At 41.8% G+C, this 13,941-nt stretch overlaps 1 protein-coding gene across 1 annotated transcript in view; it reads left to right on the forward strand.

The window, feature by feature from the left end:
- The window catches only part of ARHGEF33 (Rho guanine nucleotide exchange factor 33), a 282,191-nt gene that overhangs the window by 49,464 nt on the left and 218,786 nt on the right, over positions 1-13,941 (forward strand). The window contains exon 2 of the mRNA XM_077486478.1: positions 1,488-1,537. Coding sequence (XP_077342604.1) covers positions 1,488-1,537 — 50 coding nt within the window. The remainder of the gene's footprint in view (positions 1-1,487; positions 1,538-13,941) is intronic.

Here is a 13,941-nt window from a genome sequence, read left to right on the forward strand (position 1 = left end):
CGCTACCCATCCGGCCAGGAAAGGGCGAGCGAGCGCCCCCCCCCCTCCTGAGCCGTACCAGGCCACGTGCCCTCAACATGCCCTCAACATGGGGGGGTGCCTTGTCTACTGTATTTTTTAACACTACACTACTTTTTTCCAGGTGAATGGGTAGGGGTACGATGTAACCCATACTCATTCACATAGGGTGGGGTCCGGGATCTGGGGGCCCCCTTATTAAAGGGGCTCCTGGATTTCCAATAAGCCCCCTGCCCGCAGACCCCGACAACCATAGGCCAGGGTCATCAACATGGGGACAAGGTGCTTTGGGGTGGGGGCGCAGAGCCACCCCTGCCCCAAAGCACCCATCCCCCATGTTGAGGGCATGCGGCCTGGTAAGGTTTCCTGACCTGCCGGGCTGCATGCTTGGATAAGGGTCTGGTATGGATTTTGGGGGACCCCCTAACCATTTAAAATAAAAATTTGGTGAGGGGGTCCCCTCTGAATCCATACTAGACCCAAGGGCCTGGTATGGACCTGGGGGGGCGCACGCCGTTTTTTTTTCTCGATTATTTTTTTATTTTTTTACATTCAGCGGGAAGTCAGCTGACAGCTGATGGCTCATCAATTGCTAAGGATGCGGCAGCCAGCATCCTGGCCCTCTCCTTAGCAACCAGCTATATACAGTGTAAAAAAAAAAAAAAAACGCAAAACGTAAATTGCGGTAAAAACTCGGTACTTGTGTTTTGGATGTGGGTCCATTGAATTCTAAAAAACGCTGCATTTTGCTGGAAAAAAGTCCCTGACCCTTTCCAAAAATGCAGAGGCAATAAATGCATCAATGTGAACATGTTCCATAGGAACCCATGTTAAAAAAATTCCCTGCATTTCTGCAAAATGCAAAATGCATCAAAAAACGCATTAGTGTGTTCAAGCCTTATGGCTTGTACACACGGTCCGACATTCTGATCACAAAATCCGCTGATTTTTTCAGACGGATTTTGGTTGTTGGAAAATCTGATCGTTCGGAACAAGGTGATGTTCATTACATACGACGGGACAACGTAGAAGCTAGTAGCCAATAGCTTTGGTCCCGTAATTTAATCTGAGCATGCGTGCCACTTTGTCCGTCGGAATTCTCTACAACCGATCGGAAAAAGTCTGATCTGATTTTTTTGTCAGAAAATTTTAGATGCAGCTCTCAAACTTTTTCTGTTGGAATTTTCGACAGAAAAAATCCCATAGAGCCCACACACGGTATTGTCTGACAACATAATCCGATCGGACCTTTTCAGTCAGAATTTCCAACCGCGTGTACAGGGCATTAGTGTCTACAAAATCACAAAGCTGACTCAATCCTGCTTGTCATGTGTGGGATAATATGAATTATTTTTCTTCTTTAGGTTTTGTTGCAGTAAAACCAAATTGTGTGTTGTCATCTTTAAATGCCATATGATTACAGTAAATCAATTCAAACATATCAGTAACTGATTCTGTTTCCCACACAGGAGAAACTGAAAATGCTCCAGTGAGCAGCCTGCCAGCACAGATATACCAGGTAATTCTGAAATAAAACCCTACAAAAGGATACCGTAATGTCATATTAAAAATGATAATTGTTTTGCTTTTTAAATATCTAAAAGATCTATAAATATCTGTTTTCTAGTGACAACTAAAGCATTGGCTTTTACCCTAAATGGTAAAACAATTGAATTACATTTTTGTGCTGAGTAGCTAGATTTATCGCTGGAAAATTTTTGTGTCCTTCAGAGTACTGCTCTGCATCTTTTCTGGGCTAGTTATAAATTATAAATAAATAAAAAATGAAATTAAATAAATTAATCTGAGCATCTGCAGGTTGCAATTTAAGACTACATGCGAGACAGATATAAAACACAGAAAATAATGCAGATATATATCCATTAAAGCATATCTGAACCCAAAAAATACAAAAAATGTATATGCTGCAGCATGTGGTGGCTGCATTAGTTCTATTTTTTAGGCTTTTTTTTCCCTTTATTTTCACCTGGTAACCTGGCAAATAGCACACTTTCTACCTACTTCCTGGGTGGCTACTCTCATTCACGTATCTTTGAAGGGATTCATTATTGTTACTAGGCTGCTCTCCAGATTTTGACTACAAAAAGGTGTAGTATACTACATATACTGGGTAGTATACTAAGTATACTGGGATCCCCTATCCTGCACAGTCAGGCGCACTGAATTTTCTCAGGCACTTCAGAGACAAAGAACAGTGCGGAACTTTGTTTTTGTGGTTTGTTGAAAGTTAATTACTTGGATGGATAAAGCAAAGTTCTGGGATGCCCACTTGACTTCAACAATAATTCAGGGACAACTCTTCCTATATACAGTCTCTATATACAGCTCCTTTTCTTCACTCCAGAACACACTTGCTTGCAGAACCTAGCTGGAACACTATGTATATCTGACAGTCATTCAGTCAGATGAAGAAATGGCCCATTACAGGCAAGAACCCGAGGCCCCTTAGTTATGCAGCAGAATTTCAGTGTCCAGCTAACATCACTCCTGTGGCTACTGATCCCAGCACCACCATTTCAGGCACTACCAACCCGCCTGGCTGCAGTTTCCCTTTCCCCATTCACTAGCCCTCCAGGCTAACTTATCCCCACAGTCCTCCAGACTGACACTCACCAGCCCACCTGGCTGACTCTCAAGAGATCTCTCTGACATGCTGACCTGCTCCCGCTGTCCTCTCTCCTTGCTCCTGTGTCTCCAGAAAGGATTTCCTCTGTGTGTTTTAGGGGGTATCCTCCAGCACCTGACCCCCAGACCAAAGGTCACCACCCCCAGATTAGGGGGCACACACAAGGGCCAGCGGCAGCCTCCACAGCACTCCATCTCCATCTTCCAACTGACTGCCCCTCCCTGGCATGACTCATGCCTATTTATGAGGTGGCCTGCCCCCTGCCAACCCTTCACTGGAGATTGCCTGAGGCCCTCATAAATATTCAGAGCAGCTCCCCCTAGCTTCCACCCACTGTGTCAAGAACATTCTCCAATGTCCCAAAAAATAGGGGGAGGCACCAGAGAAGCTGCCAGGGTAAGCCACCCAGCCCTGAGTCACTAAACCCTGCCCCAGATTCATAGCTCAGGCTTCACCCTCAGCCAAGCTAAAATTTTCTTGCACTAACAACTACACTAAGATTACTGGATGGGTGTTACACTGGTCTTCCTGTGTTCATTTACATTACATAGGGGGCAGGGGAATTAGTAGTTTATGGAACATTAATTGGACAGAAGAGAGTAGGTTTGTTTTATACTAGCCGAACATTTTCTTAACGTGAAAAATAAAAACAAATCCAGCTTCCACATGGCTGGTAAACTACAATATATGTAAATAAGGGGAGAGCAATGTGCAAATCAATAGGAGAAAAAATCAACAGGCAGCTGCCAACATCAGGGTGTTCCCACACCAAAACAACAAGCTATTATTTATGGGTATGAATGTGGCGCTTACCAATCTCTAATCTAACAATACATATAAATAACTATACAAATGGTCCTCTGAAGGTACTATGAGAAAAGTAGCTCCACAGGAATAAAAAAGCATCTGGGGCTTGATATCTCATAGATAATGGAGACAGCAATCAAATAGTAACAGCCTCCACTAATCAATGAAAAATACTCTTCTTCCCCCATTTAGTCACACAGTTGTGAGGAAGCAAGGAGAAAACCGACAAAACACACTCTAAGCCCCTGTACACACGGTCAAAGATTTCGACAACCAAATCCGTCGGATTTTGCCCGTCGGATTTTGTCCGTCGGATCTTGTCCGAAACTGTTGCATACACACGGTCGGACAAAGTTGTCGAAAAATCCGATCTTTCAGAACGTGATGACGTAATTTCGTTACGATGGGACTACATTCAGGCTAGTAGCCAATAGCTTTGATGTAGGAATTTGATCTGAGCATGCGTGGCACTTGGTCCGATCAAAATTCTCTACACATGATCGGAGTATGTCCGATCGGCCCAGTTGGTTGGGAAATATTTCCAGCAAGTTGGAAAATTGGGTCCGACGGATATTCCGACGGAATCAGTCCGATGCATACCACACACAGTCGGATTATCTGACAACACGGTCCGATAGGACACATTCCGACGGATTCTCCGACCGTGTGTACAAGGGCTTACAGACCTCAAACTCACTGTCAGTAGCTAAATTGACTCAATAGTGCTCAGTAAAAAATAAACCTCAATAATCAATAGAACCTCAGTAATCTGTATAAATAGACTCTCATAATAAAGGAAGTGTTCTTATAAAAATATATTAATAGTAGTCATGAAACTAAAAATTAAAGCGGGAGGTTTTTTTTTTTTTTTTTAAAAGCCAGCAGCTACAAATACTGCAGCTGCTGACTTTTAAAATAGTGACACTTACCTGTCCAGCGCGCCCGCGATGTCGGCACCCGAAGCCGATCTCTAGATCGGTACTCGGGTGCTGCCGCCGACATCTTGGGTATGGGAATCAGGAAATGGAGCCTTTCGGCTTAATTGCCCGGTTCCCTACTGCGCATGCGCGAGTAGCGCTGCGCAATAAGGACGGTCCCCGCTGCCTCTGGGATCTGTGTGTTTCCCAGCAGGCAGCGGGGCACTTGCGGAAGGGGGCGGGCACTTGCGGAAAGGGGCGTAATCTACGCCCCTTTCCGCAGAGAGCTATCCCGGGAAGTGGGTGCAGTTACCTGGATTATCCAGGTAACTGCACCCCCCTCCCCCCTGAAAGGTGCCAATTGTGGCGCCGGAGGGGGGGAGGATTCCGATGAGCGGAAGGTCCATTTTAGGGTGGACCTCCGCTTTAATAAAGATAAATAACAAATAATTACGAAAAAAACCCTCATTAATTAAAAAAATATATATACCTAAAATCAATAATCATCCAATATAAATGTGCAAAAAAAGCCCACGTGCAAAAAAACAAAGTGCACAATCAGCAAATAGCTGACTAAATATGAATTAGTGCAAATGACAATCCAAATAACATTGGAAAATATCATCACAATTGAAATTGCACAATTTGAATTGCACTGTGTATGGGACCTTTTTTTTGCACAATCTTTTGTTTTAGCTGTTTGCACGATGGAATGATTTATATTCATATTTATTGTTTTTTTCTGAAAATTTCACTTTATGTAGGGTACACATCTTTTTGCTTATTTGCACATTTTTGCTGATTTGCAAACTACAATATGTTACATTTTGTTCTTGAGTTTAGGTATTCTTTAATGATTTCACTGTCAGGCCCATTTCTGTTTCTTGTTTCTTTTTTAACCATGCTAAAATACATATTTGTACATGAAAATTCACTTAAAATCCTAAATGATGGTAGCATGCATGGCAATACCTAATTATGGGCTGTACAACTTTGCAGAATGGAACAATTATTGGAGACAATTAACTTGTTTGTTAGTGCAATCAATGCAGAGCATGCAACACCCAGTGCTTTTCTTAAACACACACCTTATTCTAAACAGCAGAAAGAAAAAAGACTGTGCTATACTTCAAAATAGTGCAAACAAGGAGCTGCCAACATACAAACCAACACAGTTCTAAATCATATACAAACAAAAAATGTGGCGCTAAAATCTGTGCACATTAAAAAAAGCATATACATGCCACAACACCCAAGTGCATACAAAATAACAGTAAATGAAACGTTGCAACAAAGGTTGAAACAGCGTTACAAATAAGTAGGAGGGGTAATTGCATCGATGTGTAACTACTCCCAAAATGAAATAAAGTGTCCCGTGAGTGCCAAACTTTCAGTGGGTGTCTATCGGAGTCTCTGTGTAGTCAAACGCTGATACTCGAACAGACTTGCCAGAAGTAATCTCAAAGGGGCTTTATAGATGGTGTCACAGTAGAAAAAATGTAGGTACTCTTACCAAGACTGTTGGACACATCCACCCTACAGCGGTGTGTCATAAAAGCTTTCAGCGCTCAACCTCCTGCGCTAAGGTAAAACGAACTCCAAGACCGGAACCAGACGGAAAGGCATATGCCCCAGTTGAAGACCCATAGAGTTGAAACGCGTCTGGCCAGCCTCTCTTGTCCTTTTCACATTGCCTTTTTTATATATATATATATATATATATATATATATATTGAGATCTCGTTTTATTGTCACATCCTGTTTTTGATGTGAATGAATCATTTTTAAGTTTGACTTGCACCATCGGAGTTTTCTGTTTTTTCTGTATCTCTTTTCCTTATACATTGAATTCCATCGAGCTATGGTACCCTGAGTCACTATTCCGGATGTCCGTTGGTCTACACGGGGGTTGTCATCATCCATACCGTCTGGTTCCGGTCTTGGAGTTCGTCTTACCTTAGCGTAGGAGGTTGAGCACTGAAAGCTTGTATGACACACCGCTGTAGGGTGGATGTGTCCAACAGTCTTGGTAAGACTACCTACATTTTTTCTACTGTGACACCATCTATAAAGTCCCTTTGAGATTACTTCTGGCAAGTCTGTTCGAGTGTCAGCGTTTGACTACACAGAGATTCCTATAGCTACTTTGTTGTAACGTTTCATTTACTGTTATTTTGTATGCACTTGGGTGTTGTGGCATGTATATGCTTTTTTTAATGTGCACAGATTTTAGCGCCACCTTTTTTGTTTGTATATGATTTAGGACACACCTTATTCTATTGACTCTAATAATAAATCAAGGTCTAAATATGCTTGTTGCCCTTCTCTGGGCTGTGTGGACATTTACTCCTCCACTAACTCTAGTGTCTTAGTGGGTTGCATGTTAAGATAGAATGGGACCATTAGTGCTCTTTGTATAACGCTCTTTTATTGAAAAAGTTATGAAATGAACACTTACATAAAAAAAAAAAAAAACACCCACAGTGCTATGAATCAAGCATATCATATAAACATGGGCAAATTAAACTTCTTCCTTCAGCTTTTCTAGAAGCTCGGTAAAAGTGGAAGATATTGAGAATTTCACAACACATTGGTGGAGGATTTTTTTCAGTGGCTTGCAATACGTGGAAATTTTATTGAATTCAATCTACATGTTGTTGCATGTTTTGTCATACAGTTGTACTCATAAGTTTACATACCCTGGCAGAATTTATGATTTCTTGCCCATTTTTTAGAGAATATGAATGATAATAGGGATAGAGAGGGTAAAAAGGAGGGGGGGGGGGGTCTATATATCAAGAATAAAGTACAAATGAATGTGAGAGATGACATCACTAAGGGAGCTAGGTAGGGGGTGGAATCCTTATGGGTAGAGCTCCCAAGGGATGAAGCTAAGGGGAAAATATTACTGGAAGTATGCTATAGCCCCCCCTAACCTGAGGCAGGAGGGGGAGATGGATCTCTTATAACAAGTTAGATTAGCAGTAAGGATGGGAAGTGTTATCATAAGGGGGCATTTTAATTATCCAGACATAGACTGGGCAGAGGGAACTGCTCCTTCATCTAAGGCTCACCAGTTCCTAAATGTCTTGCAGTACAATTTCATGGTTCAGATGATAGACGCACCAACTAGAAATAATGTGTTACTGGGTCTACTGATTACCAACAATACAGACCTGATCACGGATGTGGAAATACAGGAAAATTTAGGAAACAGCATACACAGGTCAATTGGCTTCAGTATAAATCACACAAATAGGAAACATAGAGGAATACAAAGACACTGAATTTCAAAAGAGCCAACTTCCCTAAACTACGAACCTTGTTAGAAGGTATGAATTGGGATAAAATCTTATGCTCAAAGAACATGGAGGAGAGATGGGTTTGCTTTAAGAGCATATTAAATAAGGGCATTAGCCAATGCATCCCATTGGGTGATACATTTAAAAGAGCGAACAAAAGTCAAGGATGGCTTAACTCCAATGTAAAATTGCATATAAAAGCAAAGGAGAAGGCCTTCAAAAAATACAAGGTTGAGGGATCATCATCAGCATTCAGACTTTATAAAGAATGTAACAAGAAATGTAAGGGTGCAATTAGGGCAGCTAAGATAGAACACAAAAGACACATAGCAAGGGGGGAGCAAAAAAAATCCCAAGAAATTCTATAAGTATGTAAACAGTAAAAAAGGGAGGACAGACCAAATTAGACTTGGGAAAATTAACTTTAATAAATCACTGGGACCAGATGGCTTGCATCCAAGGGTACTTAGGGAACTCAGTCAAGTAATTGCCAGACCATTGTTCCTATGTTTTACTGACAGTCTACTGGCTGGAATGGTACCAGGGGATTGGAGAAAAGCCAATGTAGCACCAATATTTAAAAAGGGTCCAAAATAGATCCCTGGGAATTACAGAACAGTTAGCCTAACATCAATAGTATGCAAGCTCTTGGAGGGGATGATAAGGGACTAAATACAAGATTTTTAGTAACGAGAACTGTATCATTAGCAGTAATCAGCATGGATTCATGAAGAATCGTTCTTGCCAAACTAATCTATTAACCTTCTATGAGGAGGTGAGCTGTCATCTAGATAAAGGAAGGCCCGTAGATGTGGTGTATCTGGATTTTGCAAAAGCATTTGACACATTTCACCATAAACGTTTACTGTACAAAATAAGGTCAATTGGCATGGTCCATAGGCTGAGTACATGGATTGAAAACTGGCTACAAGGGAGTTCAGAGAGTGGTGATAAATGAGGAGTACTCGGAATGGTCAGAGGTGGCTAGTGGGTTCCCCCAGGATGTGGAAACCTTACAAAAAGATCTGAACAAATTAATGGGGTGAGCAACTACATGGCAAATTAGGTTTAATGTAAAATAATGCATTTGGGTGGCAAAAATATGAATGCAATCTATACACTGGGGGAGAACCTCTGGGGGAATCTAGGATGGAAAGGGACCTGGGGGTCATAGTAGATGATAGGCTCAGCAATGGCATGCGATGCCAAGCTGCTGCTACCAAAGCAAACAGAATATTGGCATACATTCAAGAGGGGATAAACTCCAGAGATAAAGTGATAATTCTCCCTCTCTACAAGACTCTGGTCTGGCTGCACCTTGAGTATGCTGTCTAGTTCTGGGCACCAGTCCTCAGGAAGGATGTACTGGAAATGGAGCGAGTACAAAGAATGGCAACTAAGCTAATAAAGGGTCTGGAGGATATTTAGTTTTGAGGAAAGGTTGCGAGCACTGAACCTATTCTCTCTGGAGAAGAGACGCTTGAGAGGGCATATGATTTGAATTTATAAATAACGTACTGGTGACCCCACAATAGAGATAAAACTTTTTTGCGGAAGGGAGTTTAACAAGACATGTGGCGCCTGATTAAAATGAGAAGAAAAGAGGTTTAACCTTAAACTACGTAGAGGGTTCTTTACTGTAAGAGCGGCAAGGATGTGGAATTCCCTTCCACAGACGGTGGTCTCAGCATGGAGCATCGATAGTTTCAAAAAACTATTAGATAAGCACCTGAACAACAGCAACATATAGGGATATACAATGTACTACTGATACTACATATAATCACACACATAGGTTGGACTTCATGGACTTGTGTCTTTTTTCAACCTCACCTACTATGTAACTATGTACCACAAAAATGCTGGAGGGGGTAGTGCGAGCATCCACAGCTTTAACCTTGACACCCCCCGGCACCCTGACATCTAGCTTGAGCCTAGTGTATTACTTGCTGCTGTGGGACGCACCCTGCTGTCTCTCTGCTGCTGGAGATCTTGGGATTTGTCCTGCCGCCTGTGGGCTTGTGACGTGCACTGGCTTGGAAACTTGGAAACTTGGAAAGCATTAGAATGTTTATTCTGACTTTTAAACAGCCTTTTTGTGCCTCAGAGATAAAGAAATGCTTACTGAAAAAGGAACTAGTGGTATATTTTCTATCATTGAGCACACCATAAAGTCTCTTATCCATTTAAACAGCCTCTATGTATCTTAAAAAGGAAGAAACAGCGGGTAGAAAAGGAACTGTTTACTGTGTTTAAAAAACACTGATACCAGTTTCTAAACTTTATAGAACTATGTTGACATGCGCTGTCATTTGCTAACTAAATTTGGACAAATGCTGTGGTTGCTATTTGTTACTGACTGAAGATTGTCTTGTCTGCTGATGAGTCCCAGCTGCCTCCCTTTTCCCTTTTTTTTTCTTCCACTTGCTGATAGTCGCTGAAGCTTGAAGAGCGACTGAGCCTCTCTACATATGTTATTTTCTCCCGCAATAGAAGGAGCTAGTGACTAAGGAGGGTCGCTATTTGAACTTCATATGGTTATTGAAAAAGGGATTGTTCTGCATAGAAAAACGGGTCATTGCACTTAAAACACCATTAAAGAGTACTACAAACTTCCTTTACTTATTGATACAGCTTTTTTGTTGATATTTGCTGAAACTTGCAAAGTGATTGAGCCTCTTTTTGTACATTACTTCCTCTATAGCAGGATGGGTTATTTATGAGGAAGGCTGCTATCTGCTGACAACTGGCCATGGTCACTGAAGGAAAGGAACTGATCGTATATTAAATCATGAATTTATGATAGCACTATAAAGCCTCTTATTCATTTAAATAGCTCCTATGCACTCTAGAGAGGAAGAGATGCTATGTTATGAGGAGAATTGTTTGTTGTGTTTTTTTTTTTGCCTATATAGTTTTAAATTGAAAAGTGCTGCAGCTACTATCTGTGGATAGTTATTATTGCAGGCTGCAGACTGTCTTGTCGGCGGATAATTTCAGTGTTTCTTATTACCAGAAGATACCTGCTGAAGGACACCTATTATATAAATCTTGTACACTTATTGGAATATATAAATACCTGGCAATATTCATTAACCTGGTGTGTGTGTGTGTGTGTGTGTGTGTGTATAATAAAGTAATTAAGCAAACATGACAGGAAAACCAGGTAGAGCGGGTAAAAGGGCTCCATCTGCCATGAGTCCAGGAGGTATTCAACGTTACATGTCAGCAAAGACAAGTATGTCAGAAGATGGGCATGGCAGGCCTAGCTATGGACTGGGGCAGGTAAACAAAAAAACAACAAAAGAGGATACCAAAGTAGGAAAGGTGAATGATACATCTGTGGTGCCACCAAAAAAATGGAAATATTTCCTCAGAAAACCCTAAAGCACAAAGTGGAAGCCAGAAGAAAAAAGGAGGTGCAGAGCTAGAGATGGAGGATTTAGGACCAGAGGAAGTTCAAGTAGGCATACATCAAATTAAAGAGATGCTAGCAGAGATGCTGGCTAAAGTTGAAATATCCCTAAAAACAGACATTGCGGCAGTTAGAGCAGATATTGGGCAGGTCTTGAGCCAAGTAGATGAAATGTAGGAGAGACTGGATATATATGTTCAAAGGCTGGAGGAAATGAATGAAAAGATGAAGGCTCTGCAAAGAGCAAAAGATCACTGTTGTATAAAATGGAAGATCAAGAAAATCGAAGCACGGAAAAATCTACGGATAAGAGGATTATCAGAGAAATCCCAAAATGAAGAATTGACAAAGATGATGCAGGAACTGTTCAACCCCATGCCGGGAAAGGAAATACAGAAATATTGAAAATAGATATGGTACATAGGATTATGAGATGCCAAGTCCAGGCGGATGACAACCCAAGAGATGTAATTTGTTAGGCTCCACTATGCTGAAGAGAAAGCTAAAACTATGGAAAGCTTACAGAAGTTGGCAGGAATCCTATATGAAGGAACTGAGCTGCAACTATTCTCAGACCTATCGACAGAGACTCTCGCAAGAAGAAGACTTCTTAAGACTCTGACAAAACAAATGCGGACACTGAATGTCTCATATCAATGGGGATTCCCACCGTGTCTTAAGGGGAGGAAGGATGGTCGAAATGCAGTACTCAGATTCCCTGAAGATCTCCAGGACTTTTGTAGTAAGCTGGATCTTATACCACCCCCTCTACCAGGATGGGAAGAAAACACTGGATCAATTCTGGCACAGAGTAATAGGCAGTGGACTCTTAATGAGAGAAGAGGGGAGGGAGGAGAGAGAGGTACTAGTGGAGGTTGCAGGGTACATTAAATCATGTATTTTGAGAGATGTTTTAAGGAACACTAGGGTGTAAGAAGGAACATGATTAGAGAGAAATAAATAGATGGAGGGGCGGGGGTGGGGGGGGGGCTGGACGGTCAGTAGAGGGGTTAGCAAGGTTAGAGGTAACCACCCCCTAGGCGGTATGGGAATTGGTGATATCTGGATAGATGTAATCGGATCCATACATTGAACATGTATGTTAAGGGGGGAGGTGGGTGGGGAATGGGGTGGGGTTGGGGGGGGTTTTCTTCTCTGCTTCCTATATTCCCGTACCTGGAGATTCAGTATCCAGCTACTCACGGGGGGTGGCCATAGGTTTTGATAAGAATATGGTATTTGTTGTAAAGGAGCAGCTGGCAGACCCTGAGGGTAGGTTGCTCTTTATAAAAGGGAGACTGTGTAATATGGAATGTACGCTGGCGAATATTTACTCCCCAAATAAGGAGCCAGATGAATGCTTAAAGAAATTCCTGAAAAAAACTAGGTATTTAAGGAAGGCAAACTTATAATAGCAGGAGATTTAAACCCGAGTATAGACCCTCGGGTAGATATGACGGGAGTCCCTCTCATTATACACATTAGACAAAAGGCAGTTAAAAATATGTTATTAGAGTACCAGCTGGTAGACGCATGGAGGGTCAGGCACCCAGGGAAAAGGGATTATACTTTTCATTCCCCAGTCCATGGGTCATTTTCAAGGATCGATTATGTCCTTATAGAACATCAATTATTACCATCCCTTGAAAACATGGAGATTAAAGCAATAACCCTCTCTGATCATGCTCCAGTAGTGATTCAATTAGAAATACCACAAGACTTTAGGGGGGAAGGAACTGGAGATTAAACAATTCTCTCATACAGGATCCGATGATAATTAAGAAGATCGAACAAGAGCTGGAAAATTTCTTCGCAGTTAACGACACATCAGAAATTCCCCGGCCAACTTTGTGGGAAGCACATAAATCTTTTATAAGAGGAATATTGATTGGGGCTGGAGCAGGGAAGAAGAGAGAGAGGGGAGAGAAACTTCGTATTTTATATCGAGAGATATACGATTTAGAACAAATGACAAGACCCCAAGGCATTCCAGAGAGACAAGAATTAAAAGCAAAAAGAGAGGAATTAGTACAATTGTTAGAACAGGATAAAAAGGTGCTTTTCTTATAGTAGATAAAGAGGTATCAATGGGGTAATAAAGCCGGGAAATGGCTGGCCAGAGTAGTAAAGGAAAAGAAGAGTTTATGCTTTATCCCTTAAATCAAGAACGATAAGGGGGAGATGGTACATTAGTCTCCTGAAATTGCGAAGATAGAGAGAAACAAGATGCAGAAGTATATGAGTACCTGCAGGGCTGTCAGAAACCATGAAATCATACCGAGACAGAAGTACAGTTAAATCACACTTGTTTCATAATAAAAATAAATAGAACAAACGTAGTCAAAACATAGCCAGAGTTCAGGACCGGTACGGATAGTCAGACAAGCTGTCAGTGAGCTGGAGATGAGCGTAGTAAAACAGCAAGCAGGATCTGGAGCCAGAAGGGTGAGCGTCTCTGTGATTTTGACTAAGGCGAAGGCAGAGATCCTCTGGGTTGGACGGCTTAAGTAGGCAGGACTGAGGAGCAGGATATCATCAACAGCTGAGTAACTGTGGAGAGATAGGATCTGGCAATTAGCCGACAGCTGAGTGGCCAGCACAGAAAAGGAAGGGCTGAGCCCAGCCCTGACAAGGGCCTAGACCTTCCCACGGTGCATGAGGAGGAGCTTGAACAACTTGAAGTTCCGATTGCCCAGGAAGAAGTAGCAAGAGCAATAAAGAATATGGCCCTGGGAAAGAGCCCGGGCCCTGACGGGTACTCTATCTTGTACTATAAAAGATTTCAAACGTTTTTGATCCCTAATGTGAATATTTAAATATTTTAGCAGAAGGAGA

Source organism: Lithobates pipiens, unplaced genomic scaffold (assembly GCF_037356315.1).
Source record: "Lithobates pipiens isolate NorthernLeopardFrog02 unplaced genomic scaffold, aLitPip1_a1.2 Scaffold_18, whole genome shotgun sequence".
Lineage (NCBI taxonomy): Eukaryota > Metazoa > Chordata > Amphibia > Anura > Ranidae > Lithobates > Lithobates pipiens.